General features: G+C 40.9%; 1 protein-coding gene across 2 annotated transcripts; it reads right to left on the bottom strand.

The window, feature by feature from the left end:
• Window positions 1-557: 557 nt before the first annotated feature.
• SNRPB (small nuclear ribonucleoprotein polypeptides B and B1) lies at window positions 558-12,134 on the bottom strand. 2 transcript variants are annotated; one of them, NM_001032995.1, is given in 8 exon segments: window positions 566-687; window positions 2,158-2,283; window positions 2,614-2,752; window positions 6,127-6,279; window positions 7,256-7,367; window positions 9,677-9,801; window positions 10,108-10,259; window positions 12,080-12,134. In NM_001032995.1, coding segments are annotated over 3 exon segments (204 nt in total). In that variant the 5' UTR covers window positions 12,083-12,134; the 3' UTR covers window positions 566-687; window positions 2,158-2,283; window positions 2,614-2,752; window positions 6,127-6,279; window positions 7,256-7,367; window positions 9,677-9,752.
• Window positions 12,135-16,478: the final 4,344 nt, after the last annotated feature.

Raw genomic sequence — 16,478 nt, 5'->3', positions numbered from 1 at the left:
ATGTGACCTGAGGGAAATCAACCTCTGAATATTTATCTATAAAATGATTATAATGCTCCCACTCCCTAGCTCACAATTCTGTTGTGAGAAAAGTGCTTTATGTCCCTTACAACCCTGTAGAGATGAGTTATTATTAACAACAACGGTTCTAGCACATTCCCTCCCTCTTTCACCATAATTATCTCCTTGAGGATTGTTTTATCTTCCTTGACTTTTTACAGGATTAGAGACAAAATTACACACAATGGTTAATTCTTCATTTGTTTTCAACAAAGGAGGTTTAATGAAAGAGTGTTTCTTTCCTACTTCCTCAGACCTTCAGAGGCTCTAGGTCAATGTTTGTGTTGCAATGAGGTAGAGAAAACCCAGCTTTGCATAGGGTCTTGCTGGTGAGAAAAAGATAAAAAACCAGGTAAGATATGTTGACATCTTCAAAAAAGAGATTCACTTCCTTAAAGTAACCTGTAAGGAAGAACCAATTTTGGTCCCACTGGATCACAGCTTTTATAGAAAGCAATTTTATAGAAAACACCAACCTGCAAACTTAAGATTTTTTTCCTCAAGTTTATTATAAACCAAGTTCAAAGGCAGTAAGATAACTATTTACAACTTTCCAGGTGGCAAGCATCTGAGCAAAGCCTAGAGGATCTTAGGGTCTTGGTGGGCGCATCCCTGGAGGTGGAGGACCTGTGAAGGGAAGAATAAAAGGAATATCTAACAGGTTAGGGGTACAAAACACCAAATTCTGGCCTGGGACTGAGAGCATGATCACCAGCCTATAGCTAAGAAGCAGCATAAGATAGTAAAAAGACCACTAGGACTCAAGGGGCCTAGTTTCTAGCAGATGATGCCACTATTATATTGTGTAATCTTGGGCAAGTCATCCCAATCCAAACCCCAAACCCACCACTGCCTGTCTTCTCTTGGGGTCTTCATTCAGAAAATAAAGGTGTGATATTACCTGACCTCCCAGCTCTATGTAGCAATAGGTCATAAACAGTGAAGTGTCAGGAGGGACAATAAAGACTGGATTAACTCCTACCCCCTCATTTCACAAAGAAAAAAATTAAAGTTAGCTCCAATATTCTGATTCCATGATCAGGAGATGGATCTATGTGAGGCCTAGTTCACATCCAGATTAAAATGTAACTGGGAAATATTTAATAAAATAAGTAAAAGTACAATATAATGTTAATTTGTTATTTTCTGATGGTGGGAATCTGTTAACATTTGTGTTTGACGCTGCTTGTCTATAAACACATGAAATTTTGTCTGTGCATGAAATTCAAATTTCCTTTTGCTAAGCATAAAAACCAAAGGCCTGGACATTTTGAGCAGTATACCAGACTATAAAAAGCAGTGGCAACTTAATCCACACAGATCGTGTTTAACACTAGAAGGACCAAAATTTAAGAATAAATCAAAGGAATACGCCTTTTTAAGTGATATAGTGCATTTTTATCCATAAAGCAAAGAAAATGTAAAGATAGGACAAAAATTCCAGAGCAAAATTATACTGTTTTTTGTCAGTTGACATACCCAGTCCTTCTAGTTAAGCCACACAGAATCACACACTCTCAAGAGTAGGATGGAAAGTAGAGGTTATCTAGTCCAATCTGTAACTGAAAAAGAATTTCTTCTGCAGTATCCCTGGCCCTTCTAACTCACTGTAATCTCCATGTACAAATCTTTTCTCCTTTGTGAATCCTTATCTGTAAAATGGGAATACTACTACTTACATCAAAAGGCTTTACAGGATTATTCTGAGAATCATAAGAGAGCCCAGAGAGGGAAACAGAAACTAAGGATCATCTGTACAACACCTTCATTTTACAGAAGAAACTGAGTACAAGCAAGGTTAAACTTGCCCAAAGTCATAGGGGTAGGAAATGGCAGACCTGCCATTCAAATCCATGCCTTTTACTCTCAATTCCCTGCTACTTCTATAGAACCTAGATGGTTGGAAAAAGGTGTTCTGGAAGAAAAAAAAGGTTCAACGCAAATTTAAAGATCAGAATTCCAGAGCTAAAAATGACCTCAGATCCTAACAAAAAATTCAGGAATAGGGACCTTAGAACACTAAATGTTAGAATATGATGGGCACTTAAAGATATCCTGACTGTAATATCCTCAATATCACTATTCCAGAGCACTCACCTCTCATTCCTGGAGGTGGTGGTCTCATGCCAGGAGGAGGCATGCCCATTGGCGCCCCTCGTCCAGGGGGCATTCCCATTGGAGGGCCCATGGGAGGTCTCATTCCAGGTGGAGGAGCCATCATGCCTGCAACAAAGAAGTCCCAGAAAACTAGCTTGAGTATTTGTCTTAAATAAAACAAAATCAGAGTTCAAAGGTCCATCACACTCCCTCTACAATCCAGCCAACCCATATCCCTAGGATCTACATTCAGAAACCATGGTTTCTTCTAGTTCATCCCCTGCCTTGAAGTTGTATCTTAAGGCATCAGCCTTGACTGAGATACACAGCTGGACCTCAGAGTAATCCTGCTAACTGACCCCAGTTCTTCATCAAGTTCAGACAAGGCCATGTTTCATCACTAATCCAGCTGAGAGTCTCTCCCTCTGAGTAGTGCTGATCCAAGAGGCTCTTTACCTGGAGGAGGTGCCCCTCGACCCATTGGTGGGGGAGGTCCCCCTCGGCCTGGAGGATATTGTGTTGGAGCCCCTGCAATGCTGGCTGTGGCGGCAGCAGCTGCAGCAGCAACAGTTCCTCTTCCCTGGGGAGTCATCACCTGGAAGGACAAGGTTGGAAGGTCCAGAGATTGTCAAGATAAAGTCATGGCTTTTGAGAGCTGGTAAAGACTTAAAGAGATCTCACCCCCAAGAAAGCATCACCACTGAAGAGAAGCCTAGTTATCATGTAAATATTTCCAGTAACAGGGAGATCAATATCCCCTTAGGAAAGCCCATTCCACTACTGAAGAGTGATAAATAGTAGCTTTCCACCCCTTTTTATATTGAGACAAAGTTTGCCTACCTCAACCTTCCACCTTGTTTGCCAACCAATAGTCAAATCCTTTTTCAAGACAAACTTCAAATACTTGAAGATGGTATTCAAGACCTCACTAAATCGTCCATTCCCCAGATTACACATCCCTAGATCAACTTATTCTTCCTTGAAATGGTTTCCTCTCCCCTCCTGCCCCATATCACCACGTGTCAACATCCCTTCTAAATTCAAATATGTTTTTGAATTAGTTGCAGAAATAAAAGTCAGGGATTCAGCCACTACTATTATATCTTGATAATCAGCTTCTTCTTAGGGAATTCAGAAAAAGGCATTGGAGTACTGGCAAAACAAATATTATTTAGCTAGTAAATGGTGCCAGCCTGACCTACTCTAAACAAAGTATGTTGCTATCTTGAGTGCATGGCTCTCAGCAATGCAAGATCTATGGACCAACATCTATATTGAAAACAATCAAGTTGTTGCAGAAGGTATGAGAACAGTACAGTGAAAAAAGGACAAACCTCAAGTCACAGGACCTGGAATTCAAATCCTGACTCTACTACATACTACTTTTTTAAACCTTTACCTTCCATCTTGGGATCAATCCTGTGTATTGGTTCCAAGGCAGAAGAGTGGTATGGGCTAGGTAATGGGGGTTCAGTGACTTGCCCAGGGTCACACAGCTAGAAAGTATCTAAGGCCAAATTTGAACCCAGGACCTCCCGTCTCTAGGCCTGACTCTCAATCCACTGAGCAACCCAGCTGTCCCCTGCTACATACTACTTCTGATGCTTATGCCAATATGATCTTGGGTAACAAACCCTTTAAGCCTCAGTTCTGTCATTTCTAAAATTAGTGATGGGCTAAATCTTATAGGTCCCTTCCAGATCTAGATCTTTGATTATCAAGAGTCTTATAATCAGAATGAGTTCACATCTTGGAGCTAATACACTATCTTTATGATTGGTGGAAGTCTCTTTAACACTTATTACTTGTTTCCTCACTTGAAGAATAGAAATAAAACCTGCACTGCCTAACTACAAAGGGTAACTATGAGACAAATACTTTTTATGTTTTTAAGGACTAGAGAAAGTAAGTTATTACTACTATTAAAATGATAGGGAAGGGGCAGGTAAGTGACTCAGTGGATTGAGAGCCAGGTCTAGAGCTGGGAGGTACTGGTTTCAAATCTGGCCTCAGACACCTCCTACCTGTGTCATCCTTGGGCAAGTCACTTAATACCCATTGCCTGGCTATTACTACTCTCCTTTCTTGGAACCAATATACAGTATTGATTCTAAGACAGAAGGTAAGGCTTTAAAAAAAAAAATTAACCCTGGGTAGGTGTCAGAATTCACAACCATACTAGGACACAGTCCCCACCCCCACCCCCCCAAGAATCTTTGTTTTTTCTCTATTTCTGGCTGCTTTGAGGCTGTTGGGGTGAATCAGAAAAAGACTAGGACCACTAGAACCCCACCTAAAGTACAGCTCAGACAGGTACTAGTCATCACTTTACCTCCACTTCATCACCTAACTATATGGGATAACAGTTCACAAGGTTATTGTGAAGAAAGTACTTAACATTATTACCTAGCTTACAGGTTTGTTATGAGGAAAGTGTTTGGCAAATTAAAAAAAAACGATTATACTCTTTTGACCATTTAGATCTTCCAAAAGACAATATTAAATTACAAACAGGAATAGAAAAAGTTGAAAAATGACATTTTTACTCGTTTTCAAAAAAAGCAAATATAAATCAGCACAATTCAACAAAAGCTCCCTCCTAGAAAAAGCTTACAGTAAGTAGGCAAAATACATTGAACCTATCCCAACTTGTACTACACCAAGGTATATATTTCTTCAAAGGTTCTTATCACGTTCTCAGAAACTCAAGAGGACACTCTTTAATCACAATTCACAATGGCAAATTTTCCCATCATATTAATTTTTTTTTAAGAATCCCCACAAGAATCATGTAACCATGGGAAAATTCTCTTCATTAGTAAATTAAATAAAATTTTTAAAAAAGAAAGAAAAAAGAAAGAATCCCCACAAGAACTGGAGGAGTCATATGTAGCCTCAGGGCTAACGAATAGGGGCTCTTAAAACTCTCCCCAAAATAGAATGCCTGGAGGCCTGTGTATCCACTGGGTTCTGTTATGAGTCCTCTTCTCTCACACACTATAATCACACTGACCTCATCAGTTCCCATGGATTCAATTCTGTATCAACAGATAATTCTCAAATCTTTTATCTTTAGCCCATTTCTCATGTGAACTGCAATCCCCATCACTAATATAATGAAATTTCCAAAGCATCTTAAATGCAATGTAATTACCTCCCACTGTTCTCCCAAAACCCCTTTCCTTTAACTTCCATGTTTGTCAGACACCATCAATATTAAAGTCATTCAAGTTTGTAACTGCAGTCATCCTTAATTCTTCATTCATTTTCATCTCCAATATCCAAGTCAACTGCTGAGACCTGCTGATTCTATTTCCACTTCTCTCACTTCTTCCCCTCTTCTCTCCACTTACACAGTACCCAAACCTATTTCAAGCCCTCTTTCACATTTTACATGGACTACTGAAATAGTTACTCGAATCTCCAAACAATCCTGCAACACAGATGTCAAACTGATATTCTTAAAGAGCTGACCCTGCCACTACCCTTCAAAAGAACCTCTTAGTGGCACACTTGCTCTTGACTCTAGGATAAAATTCCTATTTAAACTTCTCTAGCATGTCAAGTCCTTCACTTTCTGGCTCTAGGCTATATTTTCACAGTGATTAGGTTACTTCCCATTAACAACTCTGTAGACCAGTCAAAATGACCTACTTGCTATCTACCTCCTGTTTTTTTGTCTTCAGAAGCTGCCTTCTTCACCCCTCCACATTGTAGATGTACAATGCAGTCCAAGATTAATTTGTATTCACTATCTATATTTGTTAGCCTTAACTTATACATATGTCATTTCCCTCCACTAGAGACCAAGTTCCTTCAGGGACAGTTTCATTTTTGCCTTTGTTGTATCTTCAGTGCCTAGCACAAAGTAAGTGCTCAATAAATGAAATTAATTGCTTTTAGCACCATCCCTACACCTACCCCACCCCACCCTTCCATATAAAATTCCATGTTTTCACAGCTCCTTACCTGTTGGGATGGTCCTCCTACTCCTCGAACAGGCCCTGCTAGCCCTGCAGGAGCCTGGGGCATTGGGACACCAGCAGGCACACCTCTTCCTGCTGCCCTACCAATCCCAGGACCTCCTGCAGCTCCGGCAAGTGGGACTCTAGCAATACCAGTCTGAAATGGGGAGAAAAAAGTTTTATAGCCCAGAGACACTAAGAGGAACCTCTGTGGAACAAACTTGCTAACAGACTCCCAAATTTGCAGTGCACTCAAATATACAAAATATACAAATATACAAAACAAGGTCAATATGCAACCACCACCTTTACCCTCTTATCCACTAGGCCTGATCCTTTGTTGTCATCCTAAGAGAGCATGTATATTTGGTCACTTAACCAATTAAAGTTTCAGTTCCTTATCTCTAAAATGAAAATGTACCTCAGTAGGTTAAAAAAAGCTTTTGAAAACTTAAGTGCTTTAATAATTTGAACTGTTATCACCACCATTACTACTTACACATAAAACAATCTACCTGCTTACACAAAGACCAAAAAAAAATACTGGATCTGGAACCTAGTTATGGCTGTCACTAATTTAGTACATAAAAAATAAGTCACTTTTCTGTCTTCTCTCAGAGATGAAAAAAACTCTGAAGCCATCTACTCCACTATGTCCAAAGTCCTATATACTGAATCACTCTCTAAGTTTCCTTCTAAAGTTATGATTCTATGACTAAATGTGTAGTTTGTTCATCATATATTTTAGGTCCAGTCTGTTGACTGTTCTTGGGGTTCCACAGCAAGGAATTGCACACTACAATATGCTCTGGTCTAATAAAGTCTGGCATAGTGAAAAGGAAATTGGTGCCTAAAGGCATGAGTTTAAATACTGGCTTTTCCACTTTACTAGCTATGAAATATAGAAATCACATCATCTCTCTGAGCTTCAGATGCATATAAATACATAGGAATTCATAATATTTTTATTACCTACCTTATTGGGTTGTGGTGACAAGAGAGCTTTTTAACTTTGTAAAATGACATAGAAATGAGGCATTCCTATTTTCCCAGGAAGAGCATTTGACCCTCAGTACTCATACCAAGTCAGGGGCTTCCCCATCACCTCAAGACCATACTGATTTCTGCCTTACATCTTTGGGAGGTGGCCCTTCCACGGTCATCGAGACTAGGTTTTCCCCACGTAGTAGCACAAGACCCAGAACTCGCTTTTCTTCCCTTTCTGCTTGTTTTGAGTTCTTTGGCCTAAAGAGAGAAGGGGGAAAAAAAAACACAAATGCACTTTAATGGATGTTATTAAGGCATTGCCCAAATTAAACTCCTTGTGGCACACTCCTAGCATTCCCCCCAGCTTCCTGCTCTGAAACTTGGAATCTGTTGTAGTCATTTGCAAAGTTAAAGATCCAGTTCATTTCCAGACATCTGACTGGTATAATGGAAAGAGGCAGAAGAACAGACTTAGAGTGAGAAGACTTGGTTTCAAATCCCAGCTCTGGCAATGACTAGCTGTACAACTTTGGGCAAGCCACTCTCCTTCTCTAGATCTTTCTTTAATTCAAAAACCAAAAAGATTGATTTTGATTATTTCTAATGGTTTCTAAACCCTATGAAAATTAGCTCCTTGGAAATCTTCCAAAGGTAAATCAAGATAATCCTCAGGTGGCAAAGTTAAAAAGGACCTCGGTAACTATCCAGTTTCCACTTGAAGTCCTCCACTGACATAGAATCCACCACTTCTACAAGAGAGCATATTGCCCTTTCAGAGAGCTCTAATTGTTAGTTAATTGTTAATTTTCCTTTGGACAGCCAAAATCTTCCTCCCTCTATTTTTGTTTTTAGAACTGTGCTTTGGGACTAAATGAAGTGAGTCTAATTCTAATCCCTCTTTCCAATAAATTTTAGTTCTTCATTGGTTCCCAGAACAACCTCAGAGATGTACTATACAGAAAACAGCCCCAAGACAAAATGGAAAACTTTTGGTAATAAAAGGGTTCAAGATAGTGCTTACATCTACAGTAGGCAGGATATTGTAGTACACCAGTAGTACTGGGAGTTGTCCTACACTTAGTAATTCTTTTCAGTTGTTTTTTTTAAGCTGTAGACTTACCTCTATCCCTGGGAGAACCCAGAAATTTGATCTGTGATTCTAGATCACAATTCCATAAATATCTTCTAAGCATCTGTTATGTACAACAGTGCTTCTAGGATGGTCTCAGGACAGTAGCAAGCATTCAGGACAGATAGCAACCCTATTCCTGCACATATATACCCAAGCCATAACTGTTTCCATATTCTATACTACTCCATCATGTGGAAAGGAAAATAAGAGAATCCCATACCACATCCAGGGCCCATAAAACTCATGATGTGGATATTCTAAAAATATATGTTAAACAAATAAACACATTGGTCCAAATATAGAAAATACCTTTCCTACAAACTTAGCTTATAAAAAATATGAATGCAGACAATAACTAATGTTAGGCTTTTTTCAGTATAAACATTTTTTTCTTCTTTATAGAGATCTTTTCTTAGGAGAACAGTGTATATTCAGATCAATTTAGTACCTATAAAGACTATTTTCTACTTTTACCTGGACCTTCAGGTAATACTTTCCTTCATACCAATCCTTCCCAAAAATTCCAAGAAGACCCTGACAATAACTCCCACAGAAAAGTTGAAAGGTTCTGCAGCTGACCTTCTGTTAACATGTTCACTCCAATCCTCCTAATGTAAGTGATGTTGTCACTAGAATGTTCCTCTCTACCTGGATATCTTATCTTAGCCTCCAGCACTTGAATTCTTTTACTGGGAGAAAGGACATCAGTCTACTCCTATTAGCTTCCAGATCACTCAGGTCCCTAAAAACCTCCCTGCTGGCATTTATTACCCCACTCACACTGGACATAAGTCCTCATCCTGGACTCCCTCCACTCAAACCAGACACAAAAAAACACAGACCTAAAAGAAACAAAAGGTCATTAATAGGCGGATGGAAGAAAGGAAAATTGGAGCCCTACTCTTGGAAGTAAGAGACCTGGGTTCTAATCACTCCCATGTTGACCACTACTTTTTTTAAGAAACTAAAGACCAAAGGCAAGGCATTTATACTCCCCAAGATGCCTGACCAATAAAATGGCAATAAATAACTTCGATGTCTTGGGGTAAGGAGCATCTAAGACAAATCATCCTGATGTCCTTAAAGCTTTGAGAGCCAATAATATCACTAGAAAACTAACATAGGTAATAATTTGAAAACCTGAGGAAAGGAGCATTTAGCCATTGTCTCTCACCACTTCTATTTTTGCAGATGGCAAAGAAGGGATTCTGGAATAATGGGGAAAAACATTGGATGTGGGGGTCACTAAACCTAGGTTTGAATATCTGCTCTGCTCTATGACTTTAGACAAGTCACTCAGCCCCTTTGGATCACAGGTGCATCTTCTACAAAATAAGGGGTTACACTCTCAATGATCCTTAAGGTCTCTTTGAAGTCTCTGATTCTAAATCACTAGCCCCAAACACCAACCCAAGTGGTGAAGTCAGGCACTTACCCTGAAGAGTCAGGGGCTCCTGAAAGCTGCTTCAGAGCAGGCTGTATTGGGTGGGGGTGCCGTTTAGGCTGCAGCCTTACAGAGAGGCAATGAGGACAGAAAAGCAAGTTCTCCCCCTTAAAAACCTGTGGGGAGAACACGAGAGCCCTTTACCCCAGGGGGGCAAACAAGGAAAAAGCAGAAACACAGCTCTCAGGCTAAGGGGTTCCAAGCACAGCTGAACTCCCGGGGAAGGCAGCATTCAGAGGGCACTGGGGATCTCAGCTAGCTTTTCTTCAAAAAAGGACACAACCACACAGACACATAAAGCACAGTCAGGCAACAGCCAGACAGGGGGATGGCTAACTACATCACCTGCCACTTGGGTCCCTCCCCCCAATATTCTGCTGGGTGAACTGGGCTGCTCTCCTCCCACCAGGGCCCCTCCTCACTTGATCTTCCTGAACTCATCACAGTCACACAGGATCAGGTTCATGTGCTTGTCGAAGGCCTTGAAGGTGCCAATGAAGATGCGGCCATCCTGCAGGATACACCTCATCCTGTAGTCGATGTGCTGCAGCATCTTGCTACTCTTGCCCACCGTCTATAGGAAGCAAGAAAGAAAAGGTTGAGATACTAGAATCTGAATCTCTCCTTCACTCTACATCTCATTTCCCCTCCCAAGGGGAGGCTAGCATGAAGGAAAATATACAGGCCTTGGAGTCAGGAGACCTAGGTTCCAGTCTTGACCTTGGATAAATCACTTTCCCCACTCTTAATCCACAGTGTCCTCAGTAAAATGAAGAGTTTATACAAAATTAGCTTTAATATTTTTTTCCAGTTCTTTGTTCTGAGATCCTTAAAATAGACCCTTGGAACAGCCTCTTTTCATCTCCCTTTCTTCACACTAATTTGTCACTCTCTTCTCCTCAACCACAAATACTAACTCCCTGCATGTATAGTTTTCACACATAATCCAGTGATATCATTTGACCACCCCAAGAGCCAATTGAGATAAACAGTACAGAGATATTTACCTCAGTTTTATAAAAAAGGAAACTGAGGCTCAGCTGAAGAGCTTGAGACTTGTCCAAGGTAACTAGGGCTTAAACCGAAATCATCTGACTTAAAATCCAGTACATTCTCAAACTGGGCCTTCTGCCACCTGAGGGATATACATTACTGATGATGTTCAGCAAGCTAATTGGTAGATAGTATCCACTTAATAAATATTATGTTGAATGAATGAGAGTTGTTTAATTTAAGAGGATGAATATAGAAGAAAAGACATTTGAATGGGAAACTTGGGCTGAAACAATGTTGTGGAAAGAGAATTGATTCTGAATCAGATCTGGATTCAAGTTCTAAAGCAAGTCTCACTCTTACTACCTATGTGACCTTGGAGCTGAGTAATGGATGTGGGGGTCACTAAACCTAGGTTTGAATATCTGCTGGAAGTCCTAGAAGTTAGGAGACAATAGGTCTAGAAAGGAGGGCCTGAGTTTTCTCTTGTGTAAAATTATGAGGATGGAGTAAAGGGTAAAAGGTTTCACCATGGGGTTTATGAAGCCCATTCTTCTCACTCCTTATCCTCAATCCCCAAGTTCCCCTTGGCTCTAGTCCTGACTTCCAATCCATTCTCTTCCAGAGTCCTCCATCTTTCAGATCTCTAGCCCCTCAAATCCAACTGATTTACTGTCTCCTCTCCACCAATCCTCCCCACTTTCAAACTCCTTACCACCTCCAGCCCAGTCCTTAAATCCTGAACGTGCCCACCTTTAACTTTTCCCCCGGGTCACTGGGCATCCCACCTCAACCTCTCAGTCTCCCCTTTAATACTTCCCTCTACTGAAGGCTTGCCTCCCCCACAATTTCCGATGGTCCCAAACCGTCCCCTCCCCAAACCGACCCGACCTTCCCCTCACAGATACACAATGACCTCCCAGAACCCTCACCCCCCCCCTAGAAATTCTGGCCTTCCTCTCCCCTTCTTCCTGAATCTATATCCCTTCCTCCCCCTCACAATCCCTCCTCGAAATCTCGGCCCCAAGCGCCCTCTCCACCCCCCTCAGAACCCCAGGTCCGCACTAGCTCCCCTCCCCCTCCTCAGAATCCCCGCCCCGAGCAAGAACGCCCGCCCCTCCCCCCTCAGAATCCCGGCTTCAAAGACCGCGCTCCCCTTCCCACTCAGAATCCAGACCCCACGCGTCCTCCACTCCCCCACCTCAGAATCCAGACCCCACGCGCCGCACCCTCCCCTCCCCCTCCTCAGAACACAGTCCTCGCGCACCCTCCCGTCCCCCCCTCAGAACCCGAGTCCCAGCAGCTGTGGCCAGCCCCGTACTCGGCGGCCGGCCCTAGCTGCGCCCTCCGCTCGGGGCCAGGCCCAGGGCCGCCCCAGATGGATGCCCAGCGCCCTCTCACCATGGTGGCGGCTGGGATGGCTCTGATTCGCGACGGATTCGGCTCAGCCGGGGCCTACAAACCGACGAGAACTCCGGTTCCCGCGCCCGCGGCCGGAAATGAGCCCACGACAAAACGGTCCGACTGGGGAAACTTCCGGGTCTGCCTCCCGACTGATGAGGCCCTAGTCCTTTATGTTCCATCCTGGTAATTTCCCCTCACATATTCATTGTTTCTTATTTAAATTTTTAAATTCCTTCGTTATAACAATTCGCATTAATTTATAATAATTCGCATTAATTAAAAAAAAAACCTTATTGTTTACAATGCGCTTTTCTCGCAACAATCCTATGACATTGGCTAAGTATTATACCCACTTTATAGAAACTGAGGCTTAGATAAGTAAAGATTTGCCCAGTCATCATATAATTAGTAACCACCAGAGCTGATATAAATAACTCCCACTTACATAGTGCTTTAAAGTTTGCACCAGTGCCTTATAAATATCTCAATTTTTCCCACTCAACAACTCTGAAAGATGGTGCTTTATTATCCTAGTCTGAAGATGAGGAAACTGAATCATAAAAAAATTAAATGACTTACCAAGGTTACACAGCTAGAAAGCTAATAAGTGTGCCAGAAATGGAACTTAGGTCATTCTGTCTCTAGGTCCAGCATTCTATGCATGATGCCACCTAACTGCCTAGGCTTGTCTTCCTTCCTATATCAAACAGCACTGCAACTGTGACCACCCCAACTTCCCTCAGGTTGAACAGTGACAGAAACCCAAGAGCCCTGAAAGTAGAATCATGCCCTAGACACTGAGGGAAGAAAGAATTCCAGCCCAAACAACCATCACCAAGGAAAGCAAACTATGTAGAAAAGGGGCCAATCATGCCCACCAAACTGCCATCTTTGGGAGGGCAAAAACCAGCCTAGCTGAAATAGGGACCCTGAAGGAGAGACAGGAAGCTGCATGTGTCAAACAAGCCAAAGCACTCTCACCAAATCACCATCACCCTTTAAGACCCCAGTGAGGATAGTTCTGGACTCTGAACCCAAAAGCCTTAAGAATAGCCAAGTTATCCCACTACCCCATGCAAACCACTAGTCTTGATGCCAGCCCAGACCCCAAAGCCAAAATCCCAGGAAACAGCCTTCGTGCAAATGCTGTTTTAACATCAAAAATTGATATGATTTCATCAGTGGAAATTATTTTAAAGATGCTTTAACACCTGCTTTGCCCTAAGGTCCATGTTTCTATCTTGACTATCATCTGTGTCATCTCCATTAGAGTGAGTTCCTTGAGAGCATGTCTCATTCATTCATTCCATTTCCATTTCCTCAGTAATTTATTTCATTTAACAGCTACTCAATACATAGTTTGTCTTATATGATGAAGGAAAATAAGACAAGATCTTGTCGTAATGGAACACTTTTGATCTAATAGCAGTAAATACAACTTAAAATAAGATAATTAGCTAACAGGGACTTTAGAGAGCATTTTGTCCAACTCTCATTTTACAGCAACAAACTAGTTCATGGTTCTAGACTTAGGAGGTTAGTAACTATTGCTAATTCCTGGTCTAGAAATCAAGATCTGGGATCTCCTCTCAGCTCTGCAACTAACTCTGGGACCTTCAATTTCCTAATCTATAAAACTAGGTTACATTAGATGACTTCAAAAGCCTCTTCTAGAGACTTACAGGGCTGTGAACATAGTAGACTTTTAGTAGTTGTTTTAAAAAATTAGTAAATAAATGGAAGTGAAAAGACACAAACTTTGGCACCTATACAAGATCTGACATTTACTAATCAATCTGCATTCTAAAAGACTCTTCTAAAACATCTTAATTCTATGACTTAGTTTTCCTCTTGAACGGATGAAAGCAGGTTACCAATGAAAAGTAAAAAAGGAATCATTATAGAATATTACCGAGGAAACTGTAAACCTCAAAATTTCTTAGACTTATAAATGTTGGAAATTTCACCATTGGGAAATTTCATACTTGAAAAATTTCCTATTGATAGTGGGTCTTGACTATTGGAATGTGAACCCCATTGGCATGGGAGGTTCCTTCTCCTACCTTCTTAAGATTACTTTAGGACAGAAACCTTTTGCTGAACAATGGAAAGGACTTTGACCCATGCTTAAGCATAGAACAGGAATTTCTTTGAGTCATGATTGATTTTAGAATTGATACAATGGAGATACTTGGAATCAATCTCCACCCTATTCAGTCCTAACAGGATTGAGTAAGGGCTGCAGCCTAGATCAAAATTTAATTATTCCAATCTCTACCCTACTCAGGTTAACAGGATTTAGAAAGGGCTGTAGCAAAGGATCAAAGATTTAATTATTTGAAAATATGACCTTCAAAAGCCAGAGACCTCTGGGCGGTCCTGGGTTTAAGCTAGAGCCTCCATTGGCACAGGGAAATTGATGGACAGGTGATTGGTAGATGTGAGGACTGAGGGGAGGCAACTTGGATGGTTTCCTTAAAGATAGGGGAGTCTGAAGACTGGGGGGGGGGTGGTTGAGAAGTTGGTCGGTGTGGTTGGTGTGTGCTCTGAGAAGCTTGCTCTGAAGGAAGCTGAAAGTTGGGGGCCTCTGAGAGTGTTTCTCCATTTTTGGTCACGTGAGTAATAGGGACTGATCTCTTTTCTTTGCCCCAGCTATCTAAGGGCTTGGGCCTTTTGGCCCAGCCTAAACAGAAGGGGTATTTAAGCCCTATTCCCTTCTCTCCCTTTTCTCTCTCTCTCTCACTAATTACTTCCTCCTATTGTAATTAAACTCCATAAAAGATTGACTGTTGATTTAAGTTTTCATTTAGGAATTACATAGCTGATTTCTTGGCGACCTTAAATTAATATATATCAGTCTTTTAAAGTGATTCCCTTGTCACAAAACACTGCAAAGGTAGAAAGATGAACTTCAAGGGTATTGGGTGCCTGGGAAGAAGAAAAGGAAAGAGGAGACTGTCAAAGACAAAATCCCTACTGTACTTTTCTCAAGAATCAACAAATACAAGAACTGTTTGATTACTCTTTAAAAATAAAAGTGCTTCAGCTAGAGCATAGAGCTTTCTTTTCACAAAAGCTAGCCCTGAGCCTTTCTTTAGCATTCCATTCAACCAGGTCTCTGAAATGGTCTCCACACTATTTCAATTCTTTCTCTTTTCTCCTCCCTTTCCCTTTCTTCATGTGGTGTCTCCTTAGAACACCCTCTGACCCTTGCCTTCTGATTATGTAAAGTTTTCTCACCCTTCAAGACCCAGTCCAAGTCCTATTTTCTACACTAAACCATCTCTGATCAACTTGAGCACCCTAATTTCTTCCTCTTCCAACCTCAAGAACTGTACAGGTTAGTATCCCTTTGTCACTATTATAAATAATAAAACCTGTATATATATGCCCCTTTCTCTATAAATTGTAGTGAGGACATGATGTGGGATTCTTCAAGGCCATGCCAGCAGAATAACAGCTCTAACAAGGTCCTATCTTTTTGAAAAAGATTCAAGAACGGCTCTGGTTAAAGATCCCAAATCTGTTGTCTAAGAGGCAGACTAGCTAAGCTTGAAAATGATCATTTTGAGGGTGATTAATTCTTCAGCCACAGAAATTAAAAACAATACACTAAGTTAGAGGAGCTATGGTGTCGGTCTAGAAAGTATCCACACTAACAAAATTATGGATGAGTAAATTATTGATGTACAAGTATCTCAAACATTGCAGGTGCTGGGGTGTGGCACCCCCACAATCTGGAAAATTTCAGAAAAAATTTTGACTCTCCTTTTGTACCAAAGAAGTCTGCTTTTTTTTTTCTTTTATGTTGTGTTTACAGTGCCTCATTGTAGAATTTCGGTTAAGTATTTAGTCATAGGCTATATAGTTTCTAAAATCTTTTCTGTTATCTGCAGCTTTCACAAACTTCTCCAAAATTCCCATTTAATCTCTTATGCAGATCCACAGTATTTAAAAACTGCAATGGGGAAAGTCATAATGTGGAATAGATACTTGTATAAAGTGCTTTAAGATTTACAAAATGCTTTCCTCACAACCATATAAAGTAAGAAGTACAAATATTATTCATATTTTGCTGACAAGGAAAGTCTCAGATTAAAAGGGCTTGTTCATGGTCACATGGTGTCAGAGCCAGAATTTAAACCCCAATCCAGCTCTTTCCACTGCACTACACCACCACTTTTTTACAACCAATAAAAAGAATTTATGGAGCCATCTACTAGGTGCTGGGCCCTGGGAACACTCCCAGGAAGGAGCTTGCATCCTAACAGGGGAGATAAGTACATAGAAAAATATATACATTATTGGATGATTTCTAATTTTGCTTGTATTGTCATTTTGGGTCAATTCTTATATAATAAATGTTAAATTAAAAAATAATACCCAAAGGGTTATA

The sequence above is a fragment of the Monodelphis domestica genome, chromosome 1 (assembly GCF_027887165.1).
Source record: "Monodelphis domestica isolate mMonDom1 chromosome 1, mMonDom1.pri, whole genome shotgun sequence".
Classification (NCBI taxonomy): domain Eukaryota; kingdom Metazoa; phylum Chordata; class Mammalia; order Didelphimorphia; family Didelphidae; genus Monodelphis; species Monodelphis domestica.
The sequence above is the reverse complement of the archived record's forward strand: the minus strand, read 5'-3'. Positions and strand labels throughout refer to the sequence as shown.